Source organism: Pongo abelii, chromosome 12 (assembly GCF_028885655.2).
Source record: "Pongo abelii isolate AG06213 chromosome 12, NHGRI_mPonAbe1-v2.0_pri, whole genome shotgun sequence".
Taxonomy (NCBI): domain Eukaryota; kingdom Metazoa; phylum Chordata; class Mammalia; order Primates; family Hominidae; genus Pongo; species Pongo abelii.
Genome location: NC_071997.2, coordinates 101,835,155 through 101,853,611, shown reverse-complemented (window position 1 = coordinate 101,853,611; position 18,457 = coordinate 101,835,155). Strand labels below are relative to the sequence as shown.

Genomic DNA, 18,457 nt, shown 5'->3' with positions numbered 1-18,457 from the left:
TGTGGACACCTTGATCTTAGATCTCTCCTCCAGAACTGTGAGACGATACATTTCTGTTGTTTAAGCAGCCCCGTGTGTGGTATGCTGTTACAGCAGCCCTAGCAAACTCACACACCCTCATATTTTTTTCCTTTTCTTCGCCCCAGTCCCCAACCTTCCCTGGAGAGATGCCAGAGAAATGCCTGAAAAGGGGCTACCAAGGAAGGCAGGAGGGGAGCAGATTCCAAGCTAATAATCAGTGGCGGGATAGGTGGGCAAGCCCTCAAAGATCTGGCCCCCGTTCAGAGGATCCAGAGGGTGAAGGGAGTTTTCTTCCATATCAAACAAGTAATTGATGGGCAGCTGGTCAGAAGCCCAGGTCTCCTGATGCTGCCACATCATGCTGTTCCCTGAGAACTGGCTTTATCCTGGGAAACAAGTGCCCTCTGATGAGCAGAGCTATCCCACAAGAAGAGAACCTGTCCTGAGAATGCCACCCCTGGGACAGAGGCAGGAAAACCCCATGGGAGCTGCACAGCATCACCTTGACCCTTTGCTCTTCCCACACCCACACCATGCACTGCCCCTGGTGAGGAGCTGATGTGAGCTGTGTGATGCTCAGCATAATAAGAAGCTCCTCCTCCCTCTCCCTTTAGAAATGAAGGACTTTGTCCTGGGTACCATCTGGCTCCAATTTTCCTCTTGGCATCTCTCCATATAGAGAAGCCTGGAGGAGCAAGGAGGGGCCGTCAGGTAGATGAGACCAAGGTCCTACCCCACAGTAGAGTTCTCAGAATCTCCACCCCCATTTGGAAGGTCACCATTCATATTCCCATTCTTAGCTCTTGCTAGTCCCTTTGTCCTCAATTTGACTTAGGCCAATGCAACAAAACTGATTAAATACCTACTGTGTGGCAACACCAGAGACACAGAGATGCCTTTGGCTAGTCCTGGGCATCCCTAATCTGGACTGAGAAATCCAGTGGCCTCTGTATCTATCCATGCACTTCTTATCCTCCTGCTGCCCCACCTGAGGCAGGTTTGTTTTAGCTTAAGTATTCCCAAGAGGCCCGGGACGGGTTTACTGTCCAGTAGGTAGGACACCAAGACCATCACTCTTGAAGCTGAGACCACAGGCTCCCCTGTGTGGTGACCACTATGCTCTACTCTACCCCAAGCCCTCAGTTGGTCCCCAGGCTCCATGCAAAGCCCTAGCCACAATATGCTGTGGGTCACAGTGGGGACTGGGAAAGAGAATGTGGGACAGGACAAAGCCACCCACAGCCTGGCAAAGCTGCCAGAGTTCACGCCACTGTCATGTTCCTGCAGAGAACAGGGCAGCTGTGCTTATGAATACGTCACAGTGACCTTCATATTGGCCTCCACTTATAGCAGCGGCTGACTCAACATCCCTGGGCTGAATCCTGATGTCCAAGACCCTGGGACTTTGCTCCTGGCCCTAAAGGACCATCTTTCCCCTCACTAGAGGCCGAATGGGACTACTCAACCAACGTTGGGTTCCGACATTAGCAGGAGACAAAAGGACATCATGGCATGTGTGAGGGTGGGCAGCACACCTCAGCACAGGCCTCTGCTAGCCCCCATCCCCTTAGCGAGAAGTCCCCAAAAGGATAGAAACCTAAAATAAAGGCAAAAGTGGAGACGGCCTGGCAAAGGGCTCCCTTTGTCTGCTTGATGCTTTGACATCTGATATTGAGCACCTCCCTACACTTGACAGGATCCAGTGGCGATGGTCTGCCCACCCCTGCAAGGACCCTTCCCACTTACCTGATGGGCTCCGTGGGGTCCAGGCGCCGAGCCTTCTGCTCTGAGGAGAGCTGCTCCCACTGGAAGTGGAGGCTCCAGTCAAACCCTACAACACAGCACCAATCCACCTGCTTTGGTCTCTCAAAAGCACTTCCTCATTCTGCACCTTCTCCAGAAGGTCATAAATGTACCCAGGTCCTGGAGAGGCAGTTCTCAAAGAAGCCGGTGGCTGGGATTGCAGGTTTCCCTAGGCTGATCAGCAGCATGGCTGCCAAAGCTCCGTTCACAGCTTCCTGTTCTTCCTCTACCCACCACTGCCTCTCTGAGCCTTCTCTGCTGTGTAGGGTTAGAAATAAAGGGCAGAGGATAAAGAGCCTAGGGGTAGGGGCCGAGGATGACAGGATGGACAGTCATGGAATGTGGGCCTTGGCACTGAGTCTCAGGATGGTGTGAGCAGGAGGTTTGCGAGAGGCTCCTAAACTACCTGAGCCACCTAAAAGTCATTCTTGCAGAGGGGGCAACAGTGGGCCCTATGTGGAGAGCTGGGGTGGGTCTCCCCAAACACGCTCCCTTCTCTAAGGTCCCTACTCCTGTTAACAGAATAATCACATGTCTCTAGGAGAGGGTGGTGCCCACTGCTGGCATCAGAACAATGCAGGCCGCATGTAGCTGGGAAATCCTTGCTCCCATCACGTTTTTGGACGTAAGTGGGGTGAGCCGTGTCTTAGAGCTGGAGCTCTGGGTGCTGGGAGCATCCTGCCCACCCCCTAGCCCTTCCATCCACAGTCCTGGTGGTAAGGGCCAAGCTAAGGTAATTATAGTGCAGGTTGCAGGCTGAGCTTTCTCGACAAGCCACTAAGAGCTTTTCCTTCACTCTCCCCACTTAAAAGCAGTGACTGGGAGGAAAAGAAAATCCTTACTGGGGAGGAGGTGTTAGCCCAACTCACCCCCTCTGAGCTCCGAGGCAGACTCGATGTAGGTGAAGGTGTCCAGGTTAATGATATCGATCACAGGGCACACCACCCGCGTGTAGTCCTGTAAGACAACAGACCCGCACTCAGCTTATGGAGAGGAGCCCAGCTGGGAGTCAGGGAGCTTGGGATGGCCTCGTGAGGGTAGTGCCAGAGATGAGTTTTGTGGCCTTCATAGAGCCCTTTCATCTCTGGATCTTAATTTTTCCATCTATAAAAGGGGGTACTGGGCAATGGGACCTCTCCAGTTCTGATGCCTAAAATGCTGAGGTTTTCCTTGACCGCTGGAACCTCCCTGCCACAGTGGCCATCTAAGAAAGATGGACATGATGGAGGCTGGCTGGGGAGTATTGCACACCCAGAAAGGGGAAATCGAGAAGAAAGGGCTCCAGAAGGCCTTCATCATGAGTGGGGCTCTAGGAGGCAGAGGACATAGTCAGCTGGTGATATGGTTTTGATCTGTGTCCCCAGTCAAATCTCATGTCAAACTGCAGTCCCCAGTGTTGGATGTGGGGCCTGGTGGGAGGTGACTGGATCATGAGGGTGGATTTCTCATGAGTGGTTTAGCACCATCCCCTTGGTGCTGTTCTGGTGATAGCGAGTATGTTCTTCTTGTGAGATCTGGTTGTTTAAAAGTGTGTGGCACCTCCCCACTCATTTGCTCTGTTGCTCCTGCTCTGGCCATGTGACCAGCCTGCTCCCCCTTCACCTTCTGCCATGATTGTAAGTTTCCTGAGGTCTCCCCCGAAGCTGAACAGATTCCAGCATCATGCTTCCTGTACAGCCTGTGGAACCATGAGCCAATTAAACCTCATTTCTTTTATAAATTACCCAATCTCTGGTATTTCTTTATAGCAATGTTAGAATGGACTGATACAGCTGGGAAGGTGATCCCAAGACTGCAGCCCCAAGAAGCAAAACCGTACACCCATGGTGCTTCATTCTAGGCCTGTGGTTCATGGATAAGTTCATGAATAGCATCTCCCAGAGTCCTAACTTTAATTGTCCCCTGCAGATGAATAGTCACAAATTTGTACCAGGCCCCGACTTTCCTGTTAGCTTCCAGACTCAGATACAATATGCCATTGGCCACCTCCATGTGAATTTCACTCACCCTTCAAAAGTTGGCTTCATTGTCTTCTCCCCAAACATGCTCCCTTCCTTAAGTTCCCTATTTCTGTTAACAGAATCATCACCTGTCTCCCCTCCACACGGCACTAAATGAAGAAGCTTTACCCAGCCCATCAACCAGACCAAATCCTGCTGGTTCTAATTCCAAAACTGCTCTTTGAGTTCAGCCTGCCTCTCCTCCATCCCCTCAAGCCTGGAGTACTAAAATGGACTCCTAAACCCAACCCCACTCTATCTCCTGCTCTTCTCCTTTTATTCTACATATGGCTGCCAAAGTTGTCTTTCTGATTTGCAAATCTGACTCTGCCACTCAGCTGCTAAAAACTTTAACTGCCTCTAAGATAAAGTACAAACTCCTTAGCATAGCATCCCAGACCATCAAGAACAGGCCTGTCTCTAGCTTTCCAGCCTCATTACTTGCTACGTCCCTCAGGCCACCCCATCTACGGCATCAAAATCACGGAAACATTTTCAAAATATGCAAGCCTAAGTCACCAGCTTCTTAGAGCCATCGAGCCATTGTATATATATTTTTCAAATTTCTCATTTCTGGGTGAGTAGCCCTGTACCTGATGTGCAGTGAGGAAAACTCCCCACATTGCCCAGAGAGGTGTCAAAGAGCTGTGAACACCAAAACTTTTGGACAGCTAAATGGGAATCAAGCAGCCCATCAAAACCAGTGGGTCCCTGGGAACCAGGCAGGACTGCTTTTCCAATCCCCTGCACCAACCACTCTTTGGCCAGCACAGGCAGGAACCTCTGTTTCTCCTTGAAGCCATTTAATTTCCTGGTTCAATGTTTCCCCAAATGAGGTTGTCTTCTTATTTTAAACTCTAGATTCACTGAGTGCCTGATTTTAGGTTCACAGACTTAATTTGGCCCTCAGCTTCCCACATGTGACTCATTCTGACAGTAACAAGGTGCCTCTGAAAACCAATTGGCCCACATGGAAAGAAATACTCATTTTCAATGCATTACTTCTACCTCTGGGATGTCACAGATGGTTCATTCATAGCACTGCACCTGCCCAGCTGCCACAGTTCCTCTGGGGCTCTTGGGCCACTGTCATTGTGTGTCTGTGGATATGTCAACAGGATACATGGATACATATGGATACATACTGCAGGCACACACACACCACCATCCACACAAATACCTGGACATGCACACACAAATACACACACAATTGTTCCTTGAATTCTGAAATGACCTCAGAAGTTCAGAGATATCTTCTGTATGTCTGACAAAGTCTTGGTTTTGCCTTTGCTTTGAGCTTTGGGGCCTCTGCAGCTGTACTAGGTCCTTCTGTGACTCTTATGCAATGAAGTATTAACCATGCCCAAAGATACGTTTGGCCCTTGCCCAGCTCCTGGGAGGTAACCTCTAACTCCTTGGAATGTCCTGCCTAGAAGACTGTCTTGGTTTACCTGGGGTTGTGGGCTACACCAGGTAATCTATGCTAACAATGTGGTTTATGGTGAAGACCTTGGGCCATGTGGTACCAACTCAACTTGACCTCTGGAAAGGCATGGAGACCATGAGGGTAGTTAGCCATGTCTATTTACTGACACCCAATAAAAACCCTGGATATCAAGGCTTGGGGGAGCTTTCCCCTTTGGCAATACTCTGTGATGTTGCCTCACAACCTTGCTAGGAGAAGTAAGTGGTATCTGTACAACCTACTGGGAAACGACAACTGGAAGCTTGTGCCTGGACTCTTCCTGTGCACCTTTACCCATTGCTGGTTTTAATTTGTATCCTGTCACTGTAGTTAAGCCATAACCATGATTCTAACAGTTTTGCTGAGTCCTCAGTCCTTGTAGCAAGTTATTAAACCTGAGGGTAGTCTTGGGGACCCCCAGACTGCAATCCTGTTTTGCTTTGACTTTAAAAAAAATATTTCCCCAGTATTTAAAACCTGCAATGGAAAATAAAATGCTGGTTGCTTACTTTGGTCACAGACTTTCCCAGAAGCCATGCATGGGCTCTGCCTCCAGGGCTGCAACAGGCTCTGGTGCACTCCTCCTGTAAGCTCTGAGGGGTTCTGTCCTTCTATTATTCCTGTCATAGCTCAGTTGTGGTATCTGCTTGGCTGAGAGTCTTGGAGGCCAGACAGGTAGTGAGGGATATTTGGGGCTAAGTATGTATAAAGCTATGACCTTGAATGGGCCTGCAAGAGGCTTTATAAATGAGTCACCAAAGTCAGGACATGACCTCTCTGAGTGCCCTGGGAGGTCAGTACCTGCTCCGCTTTTGTATTCCTCAGCTCTGGCCCAAAGCCTGGTGGGCAGCAGGTGTTCAATCTGTGCTGGCTAAAAGAGGGCATCTATTAGCTCCCTCTAAGGACATTGTGTCAGTGCTGCTAGCAAGCAGGTGGGTCAATTACGGCTGAACAAGATGGCTTCTCCTCCTGTAGGCTGGGGGATGGAGGGACTCTCAATTAAAACACTGAGGCACATTGAGCTCTCTGTGTGCATGCCCCAGAAGGATGTATCTTTAAAGCAAGGTCCATGCTTAGGCTCAAGCAGGCAGCTGGTGGAACCCTTGCAGATCCTGGACCACACTCCCTCCTCTCCCCTCCTCCAAGCAAATCCAAGCCCCTACTCTCCACCCCACTCCTACCCAACCCTCACCAGGAGCAACTACAAGAGGCTGAATGCATCAGCCTATGGCCATCTATCACCCTTGCAATCAGGCCTCTCATTTCTCCACTGAGTCATGTAATTAAAACCACATTGTGAATGGGCAATCAAAAAGCTCCTAGAGACGTCCACTCTTGTGATCAACCAGCACTCCTGAGCACCTACTATGGTTTAGGAATCTTGGCAGGTACAAGGATGAGTAAGACCTCACAGTCTAGAGAAGGTGAGTAGATGGTTCTGATGTGGGTATAGATACACAGCCTGGGGGCCTCTAAGCTGGCTTGAAAGGAGGGGTGGGGAACACAGGGAGGAATCCTCAAGGAGGTGACATTGTGGGGCAAAGACAAGGAGAGCTGGGTTGACAGGACACCTGGGTTCCCATTCTGATTCTGCCATCTAGAATATGTGTGACCTTAAGTAAATCAGCCAGCTCTGGGGACTCTGTTTTTTCATCTATAGAAGAAAGACAAATTATTATTTGCAAAACGATCCTGCCTCTCTAACTGGGCTTTTGTGAGGAAACAAGAGAGAAAGGCATGTGAGAAGGCTTTGAAGAATATGTAAGCTATGATTTATATAAATTTACCAAATGCTTTGCAGAGATTGGAGTTTCTTAAAATCTTTTTTTCCCACTAAAGAACTATGTGGATAAGGAGACTGAAAAAAAAATAAGCTTATGTTTAAAAAAAACCCCAACTTGGTACTTGTTTCAAGTATCATCATGTAATTGAAAGGAAAAGAAGGAAAATTGGGGAGGTTTTCAATGTGGAAAACACCAGCTGAGGACAGCGGATGACAGCTGAAGCCCAGCCTCTTTCTTATCTCTTTCTATTTTTGAAAATCCCAAACTCCAATTACAGCTTAAAATTTCCACTTCCACTCACAGGATCAAATCATGTCCTACTCTGAGACAAGACACATACAAAGACACCAGGAAACACAGGTTGACTCACGCCCTCACTCCCTGTCCCCAAAGGGCTGGCCCAGAGGAACTGTTCCAGGTCATTAAAAGAGTCAGAGTCTTAGCAAAAACCTCTGCAGCCCACAAGGCCACTGCAGACCTGGGAGGGTGAGAGCTGGACCATGGCTCCTGGGTTTGTCTCTTTGCTAATCTCTTTGCTACAAAAGCTTTAGCTCAGGTGGGGGTGAGGAGCCAGGAGCTTAGCTTAGGAGGAGAAGGAGCATCGGCAGCAGGCAGACATTGCTCACATTTGGAAAGGAAGAGATGAAGGCTTTGCCCAACCAGCAGGTAAGGCTGGCCGTGGATGTAGAAAGGAGAGCACTTTTCAGAGAGGGTTTCTGAGATGAACTTGGGGCCACTGGGATGGAAAGGGCTTCACAGGTTCATTAACTGCCCAAGGAAAGCAAGGCTCCCTTAACATATTCTGCAGGGACAAAATCAGCCTCGGGGTCCCTGCAGGTTAAGTATCAAATTATCATATAAGCCAGCAGCAATTCATTCACATATACACCCCAAACAATTGAAAACAGGGACCCAAACAAAAACTTGTACACAAATATTTATAACCACGCTATTCACAAAAGTAAAAAGGTGGAAACAACCCAGGTGTTCATCAATGGATGGATGGATAAACAAAATGTGGTAAACACATGCTATGGAATATTATTAGCCATGAAAATGAATGCCAATACATGCATTCATACTTGAAACAGTATGCCAATATCCATACAACATGGATAAAGCCCAAAGATACGCTAAGTGAAAGTAACCAGGATCAAAAGGCCACATGTTGTGTGATTCCATTTATATGAAACGTCCACAACTGGCAAATCCATTGAGACAGAGAGCAGATTAGCAGTGGCCAGGGGCAGGGAGAAGAGGAGAACGAGGAGTGAGTGATTGCCAATGGGTATGAGGTTTCCTTTTGGGGTAATAAAAACTTTTAAAATTAAGCAGTGGTGAAGATTACACAACCCTGTGAATAAACTAAAATCATTCAATTGCCCACTTTCAAAGGTTAAAATGGTAACTTTCATTATATGTATTTTACAACACAACACATAAAACACGCACACACGTGCACACACACACGTGCACACATACACACATGCACACTCATATGAAATCAGTTTGGGAGCAGTGGCCACGGGGACTGAGTCCACTGCTGTGACGGCTGCACCCATAGAGGCCTGGGCACCGCTCTGGGCAGAGAGCACCTGGGTTCAGGCCTGAGTCTTTACCATGACCTCACCCAGCAGCCCCCAATATCCAAAGAGACTTGGGGCCCCGCAGTTCCAGGGTGTGTTGCCAGCAAACTGAGAGGGTAAGGGGTCTGGTCAGAGGCAGAGGTCCTGCGGGGTGAACAGCCTGAGGAGGGGACAGAAGTGCCAAGTGTGCACTGCACCGTGCCCTGGACCTCAGCCCCTCATTTCCTTCTCAGAGATGAACTTCTTCACTGCAAGTGTACACTACAACGCATCTGCCATTCTCTCGGCAAGGAGCAAACTGCCTTAGAAAAGTTGCTCAGAAAATGCTTATGTATAACACTAAGGGAAAAAAGCAGAATACAAAAATCATATAAATACGGTATTATAGTAACTATTTAAAAAGACACTTTCTGCAAAGGAAAAAGATACTGAATGGAAAGAAATGTTAACAGTCGATGTCTTTGCATGATAGAATTTTGGTTGATTCATTTTCATTCTACCATTCCATATTTTCCAAAATGTCTGCAATGACCATGGGTTACTGTTGTAATGGAAAATGAGAAGTCGCAGCCTACCCCATCCTCTGCCAAGGGGTTTTCCACTATACTGCAGTCCCTGAGTTTGAAATCCACTTTAAAAATATGACCTGAGTTTAAGTAAGGAATACCTTGTCTCTTCTGTATAAAATCCCCTGTAAACAGAGACACTATCTCCAACTCCCACCGGTTTCTTCCCCAACTAAGTACTCCTAGACTCAGTTCTGATTCTGCAACCTTAACCTTTAGTTTTTGTTTAACATACTCCAGTTTCCTTTTAACTCCAGGCATGAATGGCAGCAGGACGATATAGCTGGCCTTAGGGTAGTGTCAACAACTCTCAGGCAGAAAGACATTTTTGGGGAGGTAAAGGTTCCTGCTGCAGAGTAGAGTTCCTCTACTTCTATAACCAGGAGGTGCTCAAATGTTTTCCATATTTCTTCCTCACAAATAATTTCCTTCCTTTTTTTTTTTTTTTTTTTGAGATAGAGTCTCGCTCTGTCACCCAGTCTGGAGTGCAGTGGCACAATCTCGATTCACTGCAACCACTGCCTCCGTGGTTCAAGTGATTCTCCTGCCTCAGCCTCCCGAGTAGCTGGGACTACAGGTGCATGCCACCACGCTCAGATAATTTTTTATATTTTTAGTAGAGACAGTGTTTCACCATGTTGGCCAGGATGGTCTCGATCTCCTGACCTCAAGATCCGTCCACCTCGGCCTCCCAAAGTGCTGGGATTATAGGCATGTGCCACTGCACCCAGCCGAATTTCCTTCTTTCTAGAGTTTTTGTGTTGCTTCTACTTGTGGTCACTTATACTGTGCTTCCCTTTACTGGAGGTCATTTGTGAAGCAGTGTGGCACCAGTGCACAAGGAACCCAGAGGACCTTACTAAGCAGGGTACGGATACCTTTTACACAGCCCATTCCAACCCTTGGGACTCTGCCCAAAATAGGTGCTCAGGAAATGTCTGTTGATTCATTTACGGGTAGGAAGCAAGCTTGATTTTCTCCTCTTCCAACCATAACACCTCCCCGTGGCATCTGGTTTTTTATTATCATTTCCGAACACTGAGCACCTACTCTATGACAGGCAGGGTGGCCACAAGGAGTCATTGGTGCCCCCATTGGATTTGTAAGCCATTAGGGGAGGCAGAGGACTAAACCAGAAGAGGAAATGGTGGGCTAAGGGAGCAATGACTGCCAGGAGTGATCCTAGCTGGCCACATAGTCAGGAAAGGCTGCCTAGAGGAGGGGAGCTGTGGACAAGACCCCATAGAGCAAGGGGGTTTGTGGAGAGGAGGGGAAGGGCATCCAGGGACAGGAAGGGGTTGGTCAGAGCTGGAGCAGTGGGAATGTCAGGGCATGTCCAGGGACAAGGGGCTGCAGAAGAGAGCATGGAGGGAGGGGTGCATTTGGAAGGGACTTCAGTGCCAGGAGAGGCCCTTCAATGGGTATCTGTTCATGGCAACATTTCCCAATCCAGACCTCTTTGCCTAGAAGATATCAAAAAAGAGTAGGAGAGGAGATTTTTCTTCTTCCTCTTTTTTGTTTTTGAGACAGAATTTCACTCTCGTTGCCCGGGCTGGAGTGCAATGGTGCAATCTCAGCTCACTGCAACCTCTGCCTCCTGGGTTCAAGCGATTCTGGAGAGGAGATTTTTCTAAACAACACTAAGTGGACGACGAGCCATCTCAATCTCAGAGAAAATGGTTACTGATGGGCCTTAACCTCTAGGCCCATGTGACAGAACTTTGTAAACCTACTGAGGTTATCTCATTGGAATGAACAATGTTGGGAAGGATTTCCTTGTTTTCTTCTGAGCAGACGACATAGCTTGATTCTTATTCCTCTTAACACTGTCATTATGCAGGTAGGAGTTTGGGAGCTACTATGAAGAGTGAGCAGGAAATAACCACAGCACAGGGAAGATGCTGTTGAGGTAACGCCAGCGTTCTGGTGCTGGCGGTACCAACTAGAAAACATCAGACCTAGTGATATAATTGCCCTGACTGTTTCCTCTTTAGTGAAGTGGGTATATTAAAAATACCTGACCTCCTACTTCATAGAATGGCTATAGGAGTCAATAACTCAGGAAGAGGAACACAGTACGAATGCTAGTCATTGAATTGATACTGCCATCTACAATTGCCACACATTCTGTAGATCAGTAGGGAGGTGGATAGACTTCAGGGAATACAAAATAATAAGAAAAATTAAATTTCCTTTCACTTTTTGGGGAGTAATTGAGACACTGGAGGAATGAAGCATCCAGAATTGTAGAGTACTTTAAGGGCAAAGAGGGGAAAGGAATTCAGGTCTCTTAGCATCTAGCCTGCCTGCTTGGTGTAACCTTTGGGTGAGGGTAGAAGTAAGACAGAGGCCCCAGGAATTAGGGGATGAAGTCTGGTTAAGTTTGCTGCCTCCTTTCTACAAAAGACACCCATAAGGGTTCCCATTCTGGAACCTTCTGCTCTCCGATAGAACCGGTTCTGGGCAGTTCATTCCTGCCCAGGAAACTGCATATGTTATGTCCCAGCTGTCCCAAGTGCAGGCCTGCTATGGGTGATAGTCCCAGTCACAACACATCCCGGTCCTTGCTCCACCACTGACTGCCGTGTGACCTCACACAGGCTGCTCTACCTTAGTTCCTTCATCAATAAAATCGGGACTGCGATCTGTTCTGCCCACCTCCCAGAAGAACTGGGGGTGCATATGTGAAGTAATGAGCTTGAGAGAGAGCCTGGAGAAAGCTGGGGCATGAGGCCCAGCCCTGCTCCTCAGCCTCACTCACCTCTTTGACCCTGTGCAACAGAGGCTGGAGCCAGTCCCTGTTCACCTCACAGTGGCTGTCGAGGAAAGTCAGAGTGGTGCCCTGGGCAATGTCAGCACCCCGAATCCGGGACCGGACCAGACCTGCAGTCAGGAACAAATGACGAAGTGGGTGCCACTGTCACTCCATTGTCCAGCGAGACCAGGGAGAAGCCACTCAGCATTCCCCACTGATCACCCCAACACACACACACCATCACACCTTCAATCCCCCGACACTCACACTGCTCACACTGGAGGCTCCCGCACAGCAGCTCAGACCTACCTTGCCGTTCATTATTGCGCAAGCATTTCACCTTGGGCAACTTGATGAGCTGTTTACAGTCATCAGCTGCAAAGACAAAAGGTTAAGCCAATTGAGCACCCGGGGATGGACCTACATGTTACAATTGTGTGCACTGCAGGTGAACCTGAAGGGTAGGTGAGGCAGCCCTGCCCACTGTCCCCTAACTGCAGAGCACAGTCCTGATTTCAGGGTGTTTCCAGGCTGTGAGGGGCTGACAAATCACTGCTGTCATACAAGGTGGCCAGTCTAGGGCAAAGAGGCCTCAACTGGGCCACTTTGGAACAGGTCAGTACACAATGGCACCTGTATACTTGCTTGAAAATGTTCCAGGTGGAAAATCTTGGCCTAGTCACCTGGGGACATTTCTCTTTTCTTTTTTGTTATTTTTCTCTTTAAACAATTTTTAATTTAATTTTTTAATATTTAATTCTTATGGGCACATAGTAGATATATATATTTATGGGGCACAGGAAATGTTTTGATCCAGGCATGCAATGTGTAATAATCACATCATGGAGAATGGGGTATCCATCCCCTCAAGTCAAGCATTTATCCTTGTTATTAATACAAACAATCTCATTTCTCTTTTCTTTGTTTTTGAGACGGAGTCTTGCTCTGTCGCCCAGGTTGGAGTTCAGTGGTGCAATCTCTGCTCACTGCAACTTCCACCTCCTGGGTTCAAGCGATTCTCCTGCCTCAGCCTCCCGAATAGCTGGGACCACAGGCGTGCACCACAATGCCTGGCTAATTTATGTATTTTTAGTAAAGACAAGGTTTCACCATGTTAACCAGGCTGGTCTCGAACTCCTGACCTCAGATGATCCTCCCGCTTCGGCCTCCCAAAGTGCTAGAATTACAGGCATGAGCCACTGTGCCCATCCCCATTTCTCTTTCTTATAGGCCATTCAAAGCACTAGTCAATTTAGTGGGTCTGGTAAAAACTGCTGGAAGGCCAAGAATAGATGAGATTTTAGACTTTTCTTTCAGCTCACAGACCTGCTTTTGGAAGGGTCCCACTCAGCATGCCTCCCATTACACAGAGTTGGTTCACTTCTCCACCATACAGGAAACCCCATCCTAGGCATTTGTCTCTGTCACTCCCTGGCTTGCCTGCTGCTCCTCACTCCTTTGGTTCACCAGCTCCCTGGCTCTGAACTCCATATCTTGGCTCCACCATTGTGGTTTTGTTTTATTAGTTTATTGACCTTGGCCTCCCTGCTTGGCTCTGAACTTTAAAGAATAACAGAAAAGACTTACACAGGCTTCTGGGCTAGGTACTGTTCTAAGCACTTCAAACATGTTAACATGTTTAATCCTTATATAAACCATATATACCATCTCTGTTTTATAACAAGGAAACTGACATGCACGAGGTTGATTATTTGCCCAAGGCACATAGCTAGTGAGTGATTTACAGGTCTAGGATTTGAACCTAGGCAGTCTGGCTCCAGAGTCCATGTTGTAACCACTGCTATTCTGCTTGCAAGTGAATCCAGCAGCACTCTCTTCTCTTGCCTCAGTGCCGAGCTACCCCTCAGCAGGGCCAGTGTCTGCCCACCTCCAAGCTCTTCCTCACTGGGGAAGGGAGAGCAGATCCTCACGTTCCAGAACTCAGAGTCTTGATCTCATTACTCTAGGCCTCATGTACAGCCCACTTCTGCATCACCCCCAGAGGTTCCGAGGCTGCACCAATGGGTGTGGGTTTCCAGCCTTCGTACAGCAGACCCCAGTGTAGGGGTGGCTCCCAATGCCCAGCTTCCAGCCTCAGAACTAGTGGGGGTGGGCTCCACTCTGATAGGACTCGGAGCTGTCCACAGTGGTCATTCCATTTCCCTCAGTTCGTCACCAGGAAGAGGGTGTTCTGCTTGGTTATGATTGACTGCACAGAACTGTACCCAGGCTCCTGGGAGGATGGCCTTCAGGGGAGGTGTCGGCACTACCAGTACGTTAATTCTGACAACGCTTCGACTATTATTGTACATTTCAAATTTGACGCATAGTGTCTGGAAAGACACCCGTGTTTTTCTTGGGGAGAGTGGATTTGCTGTGAATTGGGATGGGACTCAGGTTCTTTGACTGGATAACTGGAGGACACAAGGTAGGAAATGAGCAAGTGTGCGGAAAGGTTGGAAGGCAGCCCTCACTGTGTCATGGCCAGGTGACAGAATGTCCCACGGGGTTGGGGAGGTCCCAAAGACAGGGCCCACCCAGACCTCCCAGGAAATGATAAGAAGAGGGCCTTAGCTCAGACTGCAGATTATTGCAGAGAACCCAAGAAATTGTTTTTTGGATATAAAGCTTCTCTCCTTCTGAGCCTAGCCACAGACACTCAAAGACTTCCGTACCTATTACAAACCTGGGCTTTTCCCCATTCCCAGAAAACCAGTGGACTCACCTCTGTCTGTTACAGAGTGGCTGGGAACAGACATTCGTGTCTAAAGGGCAAGTGAGCGACATGACTTACGGTCATTGCTGAAGTCATCCACTAATATGATTTCCCGGATCAGATGAGTAGGGGTGCGGTTTAATACGCTGCAAGATGGAAAGAGAAAAAAATCACTGTAACTTCTAGTGGCAAAATATATGTACTAACCTGAGTTTTAAATAGACACCATTGCATTCAAGGAATGAAAAATCAGAGCACCAAAGGGCTTGTCCAGTCATATTGCTTATCTGTGAGCCAGCAGGAATGTAATTCTGCCTTCACCATCTTAGTGAATACCTCCACCACCCGCAAAGCCACCCAGACAGAAGCCCAGGAGTTAACCTCGGCAACCCTCCTACTCCCTGAAACCCCACAGCAAATCAGTAAAGACAGGCTGGTTTGACTGGAAAATGTCACTCAAATCACTTTCACTTCTTATACCTCTACCCTGATTTAACCTCTTCTGTCTGGTTTATAGCCTCAGCTTGCCCCAGCCTCTCCCAGGCCATCTTGCTGGTGGTCTCCAGAGTGAACTTTCTGACAAGGAGCTTTGATTGTGTGACTCTCCTCGCCAATGCAAATAAATAAACTGACAGCCCCCCAGGGGCTCCTCACTATTGACATCCCAAATCCTCAGCACATTCCTAAGGCCTTTGCCATGGGAAGCTGGCCCACATTTCCCCACCTCCCATGCCCAGTGCCGCTGTCTGAAGCTGTCCTGCTCATTCATAACTGAGAGCCCCTCTCCTGCTGCTGCCGCTGCTTGAAATGCCCCTGTGCTGTCCACAAGGACCAGTTTGAATGTCACTTCCTCCCTAACAGCTTTCCAAGCCACTTAGTGAGAATTAATTGCTTCCTCCTCTGGGATCTCCTAGCAGTTTGTATCTGATCCTATGGCTTTTCTCACTTCCCAGCCCTGAAGTTTGGTTTTGTACCTCGCCCGCCTGTGGTCCCCTCTGGAGGGAAATATCCCAGGGCAAGACTCTTGACCCATTGCTCTCTTTATTGCCAGAGTCTAGCACAGAGCCTTGGTCCATAACTATTCCCTCGAGCGATATCTACTGAACACCTACTATGTGCTCAGCACTGGGCATATGATGATTTTACCCTCCAGAAGCTTGTGGTGTAGCAGCTACTAACTGCAAGCTGTGTCATCTCGGGCAAGTTACTTTACTGCTCTGTGCAGCAAAGAATCCCATCTAGAAAACAGGGATAATAATAGGAGTACTTATTTCACAGTGCGGTTGAGCAAATTAAAGGAGAAAGTGTATAAAAAGCATTTAACATGATATTTGGCACTTAATGATAACAAATGGTTGCAATTTTTTATTATCACTTAATTTGGTGCCTCATTAATGATTTTTGAATCTAACTGACTCACTTACCCCTCCTGTGCTGTGGATCTCTACCCAGGGGCAAGGTTAACTCTGTGTCTTAGGCCTGACTGAGATGACTGGATCCTGCTTCTCCTGAACACCCCAAACTACGTGACTACTCAGAAACATGGCTGGGCCACACCAGCTATCACGGGATTCCCTGTGATGTTGGAGAGGGGGTTCAGAATGGGTGCAGGTGGAGGCGCTGTATGAAGCCCTCCTCCCAGGAGGGCCCTTCTGAGCCCTGATTGGAGTCCACTACCCCTTCTACGCAGGATGCAGACTCTCCTGGAAGAGAACTTAGCCTGGAGCTACCATATTTATGAAGCCTTGATTCTCACCATGGCAACTAGTATCAGGTGGAGAGAAGAACCCCAACACAAAGTCGTGAGCTCACTGTCTCTGTCTTCGGGAGCTCATGGTCAGGGAGGGGAAAGAAGGCTGCAGCTTCTCCCAGAGGATGGTGGAAGGGGACTGTTCACCATGATCATCCCAAAGAAAACACATACAAACAACAACCAGCCCTCTAATCAGGGAGGGAGGCAGGAGACAGCGGAAAACCTGCTGGAAGAATAACTCCTAATGAGGTTTGATTACGGCTGTAGCTTCTGCATTCAATTCTGCTAAATCCCTGCCAGCTCTTTGAAATTCAAGAGTTCTCTTCTGCGAACATCAAAAGGTAAATCGCGTGCGGCTCTGCACTGGTTGAACTGAGAGATGATTAGTGAATAAAAAATGTCCAGGGTTTAAAGCAGAAAAGAAAAAAAAAAAAAGGAAATAGTCAGCAGTGAGTGCTAATTAGACCATTTCGTGGTAACACCTGGGTTGTTTTTGCTTCCCTAATCAGAACAATTGGAGCGATGGTGGAGTCCCCTTAAACATGGCCTGCAGCTGGGAGGGCCTGAGGTGGGCATGTGCTCTGGGTGGTCAGAGAAGGTCAAGTCCAGTCCAAGGGACCTAGACTGGCCTAGGTGGTCCTCCAGGGCCCTCCCTCGTGCACACCCACTGTCATTCCCTCCACCCTGGGAGGGAATGGTTGCTCAGGTCTCCCTCCCTTGCTCTCACCACTGCCTCTACAGCAAAGCAAATCCACTCTTTTGTCCAGGCCCAGCACAGGATAGCTCTTCTCAAGCCTCACCCCCACTCCAGCTGCCTTCCCCACACCCTTCCTTACTCTGCCTCAGCATGGGAATAAATGCTGTCCTCACTCTGCCTGGGATTGTTCTAGAACAGAGTCTTCTATATGCAGCTCATCTCTCTGCCAGAGGGCAGGTACACAGGCGGCTTCTACACCTGCTGCGCCCTAACTATTGGCCCTCAAGGAGCCCCCAGAGGCCGCAGGGCAGCGTGGGCAGTGTGGGCTCAGAGGCCAGGTGGGCTGCACCACCCGCTAACTGTGCAATCCTGAACCAGATAGATGTTGGTTTGCTCCCAGCCTTCGTTTCCTCCTGTAATTACATTTTCCTTGTAAAAGCAGGCGATATTAATACTTGACCTACTTCACAGGCTTTTGTGCGTGTGAAATGAGGAAATGTATTTGAAATTGCTTTGTGAACTCCACGGTGCTCTATGCAGGCAGGTTTTATCAAACGCTCCATAAATACCAGTAGAATGAAGACCAAGGCCGGCTGACAGTTGAGTTTAGTCATTCTGGAGTGAGACTAACTTGGGTTCAAGTACTGTTTCTTTGTATCCACCATTCACTAGCTGGGAGAGCTTCAGTAAGTACTGAACCTTCAGCACTATAATTTCTTCGGCTGTGTGAAAGGAGCTCACCATGCCTGGCACACAGCAGCTGCTCTCTGAATGGTGGTATTGATATTAATAATATTGAAACTAATAATAGCAATATGCATAACTTTCCCAAGTGGGATCCTGGAGCCAGCAGCATCACCGTCACCTAGATACTTGTTAGAAATGCAAATTCTTGGGCCCCACTCTAGGCTTACTGGGTTAGACTTTCTTTTTTTTTTTTTGAGATGGAGTTTTACTGTTGTTGCCAAGACTGGAGTGCAATGGCACAATCTCGGCTCACTGCAACCTCCGCCTCCCAGGTTCAAGTGATTCTCCTGCCTCAGTCTCCTGAGTAGCTGGGATTACAGGTGCCTGCCACCATGCCCAGCTAATTTTTTTTTTTTTAGTAGAGATGGGGTTTCACCATGTTGGCCAGGCTGGTCTTGATCTCCTGACGTCAGGTGATCTGTGCGCCTCGGCCTCCCAAAGTGTTGGGATTACAGACATGAGCCCCTGTGCCCGGCCTGGGTTAGACTTTCTACAGATGGGGCCCAAGAAACTGTGTTTTAATAAGCCCTCCGGGAGCTTATGAAGCCTGCTCAAGTTTGAGAG

The 18,457-nt window shown here is 48.3% G+C and overlaps 1 protein-coding gene across 2 annotated transcripts in view; it reads right to left on the bottom strand.

Annotated features, from left to right (window-relative positions):
• GALNT14 (polypeptide N-acetylgalactosaminyltransferase 14) overlaps positions 1 to 18,457 on the bottom strand; it is a 239,918-nt gene that overhangs the window by 36,325 nt on the left and 185,136 nt on the right. For both annotated transcript variants that reach the window (XM_063713209.1, NM_001131380.1), the window contains 5 exon segments: positions 14,775 to 14,842; positions 12,290 to 12,355; positions 11,987 to 12,108; positions 2,694 to 2,781; positions 1,768 to 1,852 (listed from right to left, as the gene is read on the bottom strand). In XM_063713209.1, coding sequence (XP_063569279.1) covers positions 1,768 to 1,852; positions 2,694 to 2,781; positions 11,987 to 12,108; positions 12,290 to 12,355; positions 14,775 to 14,842 — 429 coding nt within the window.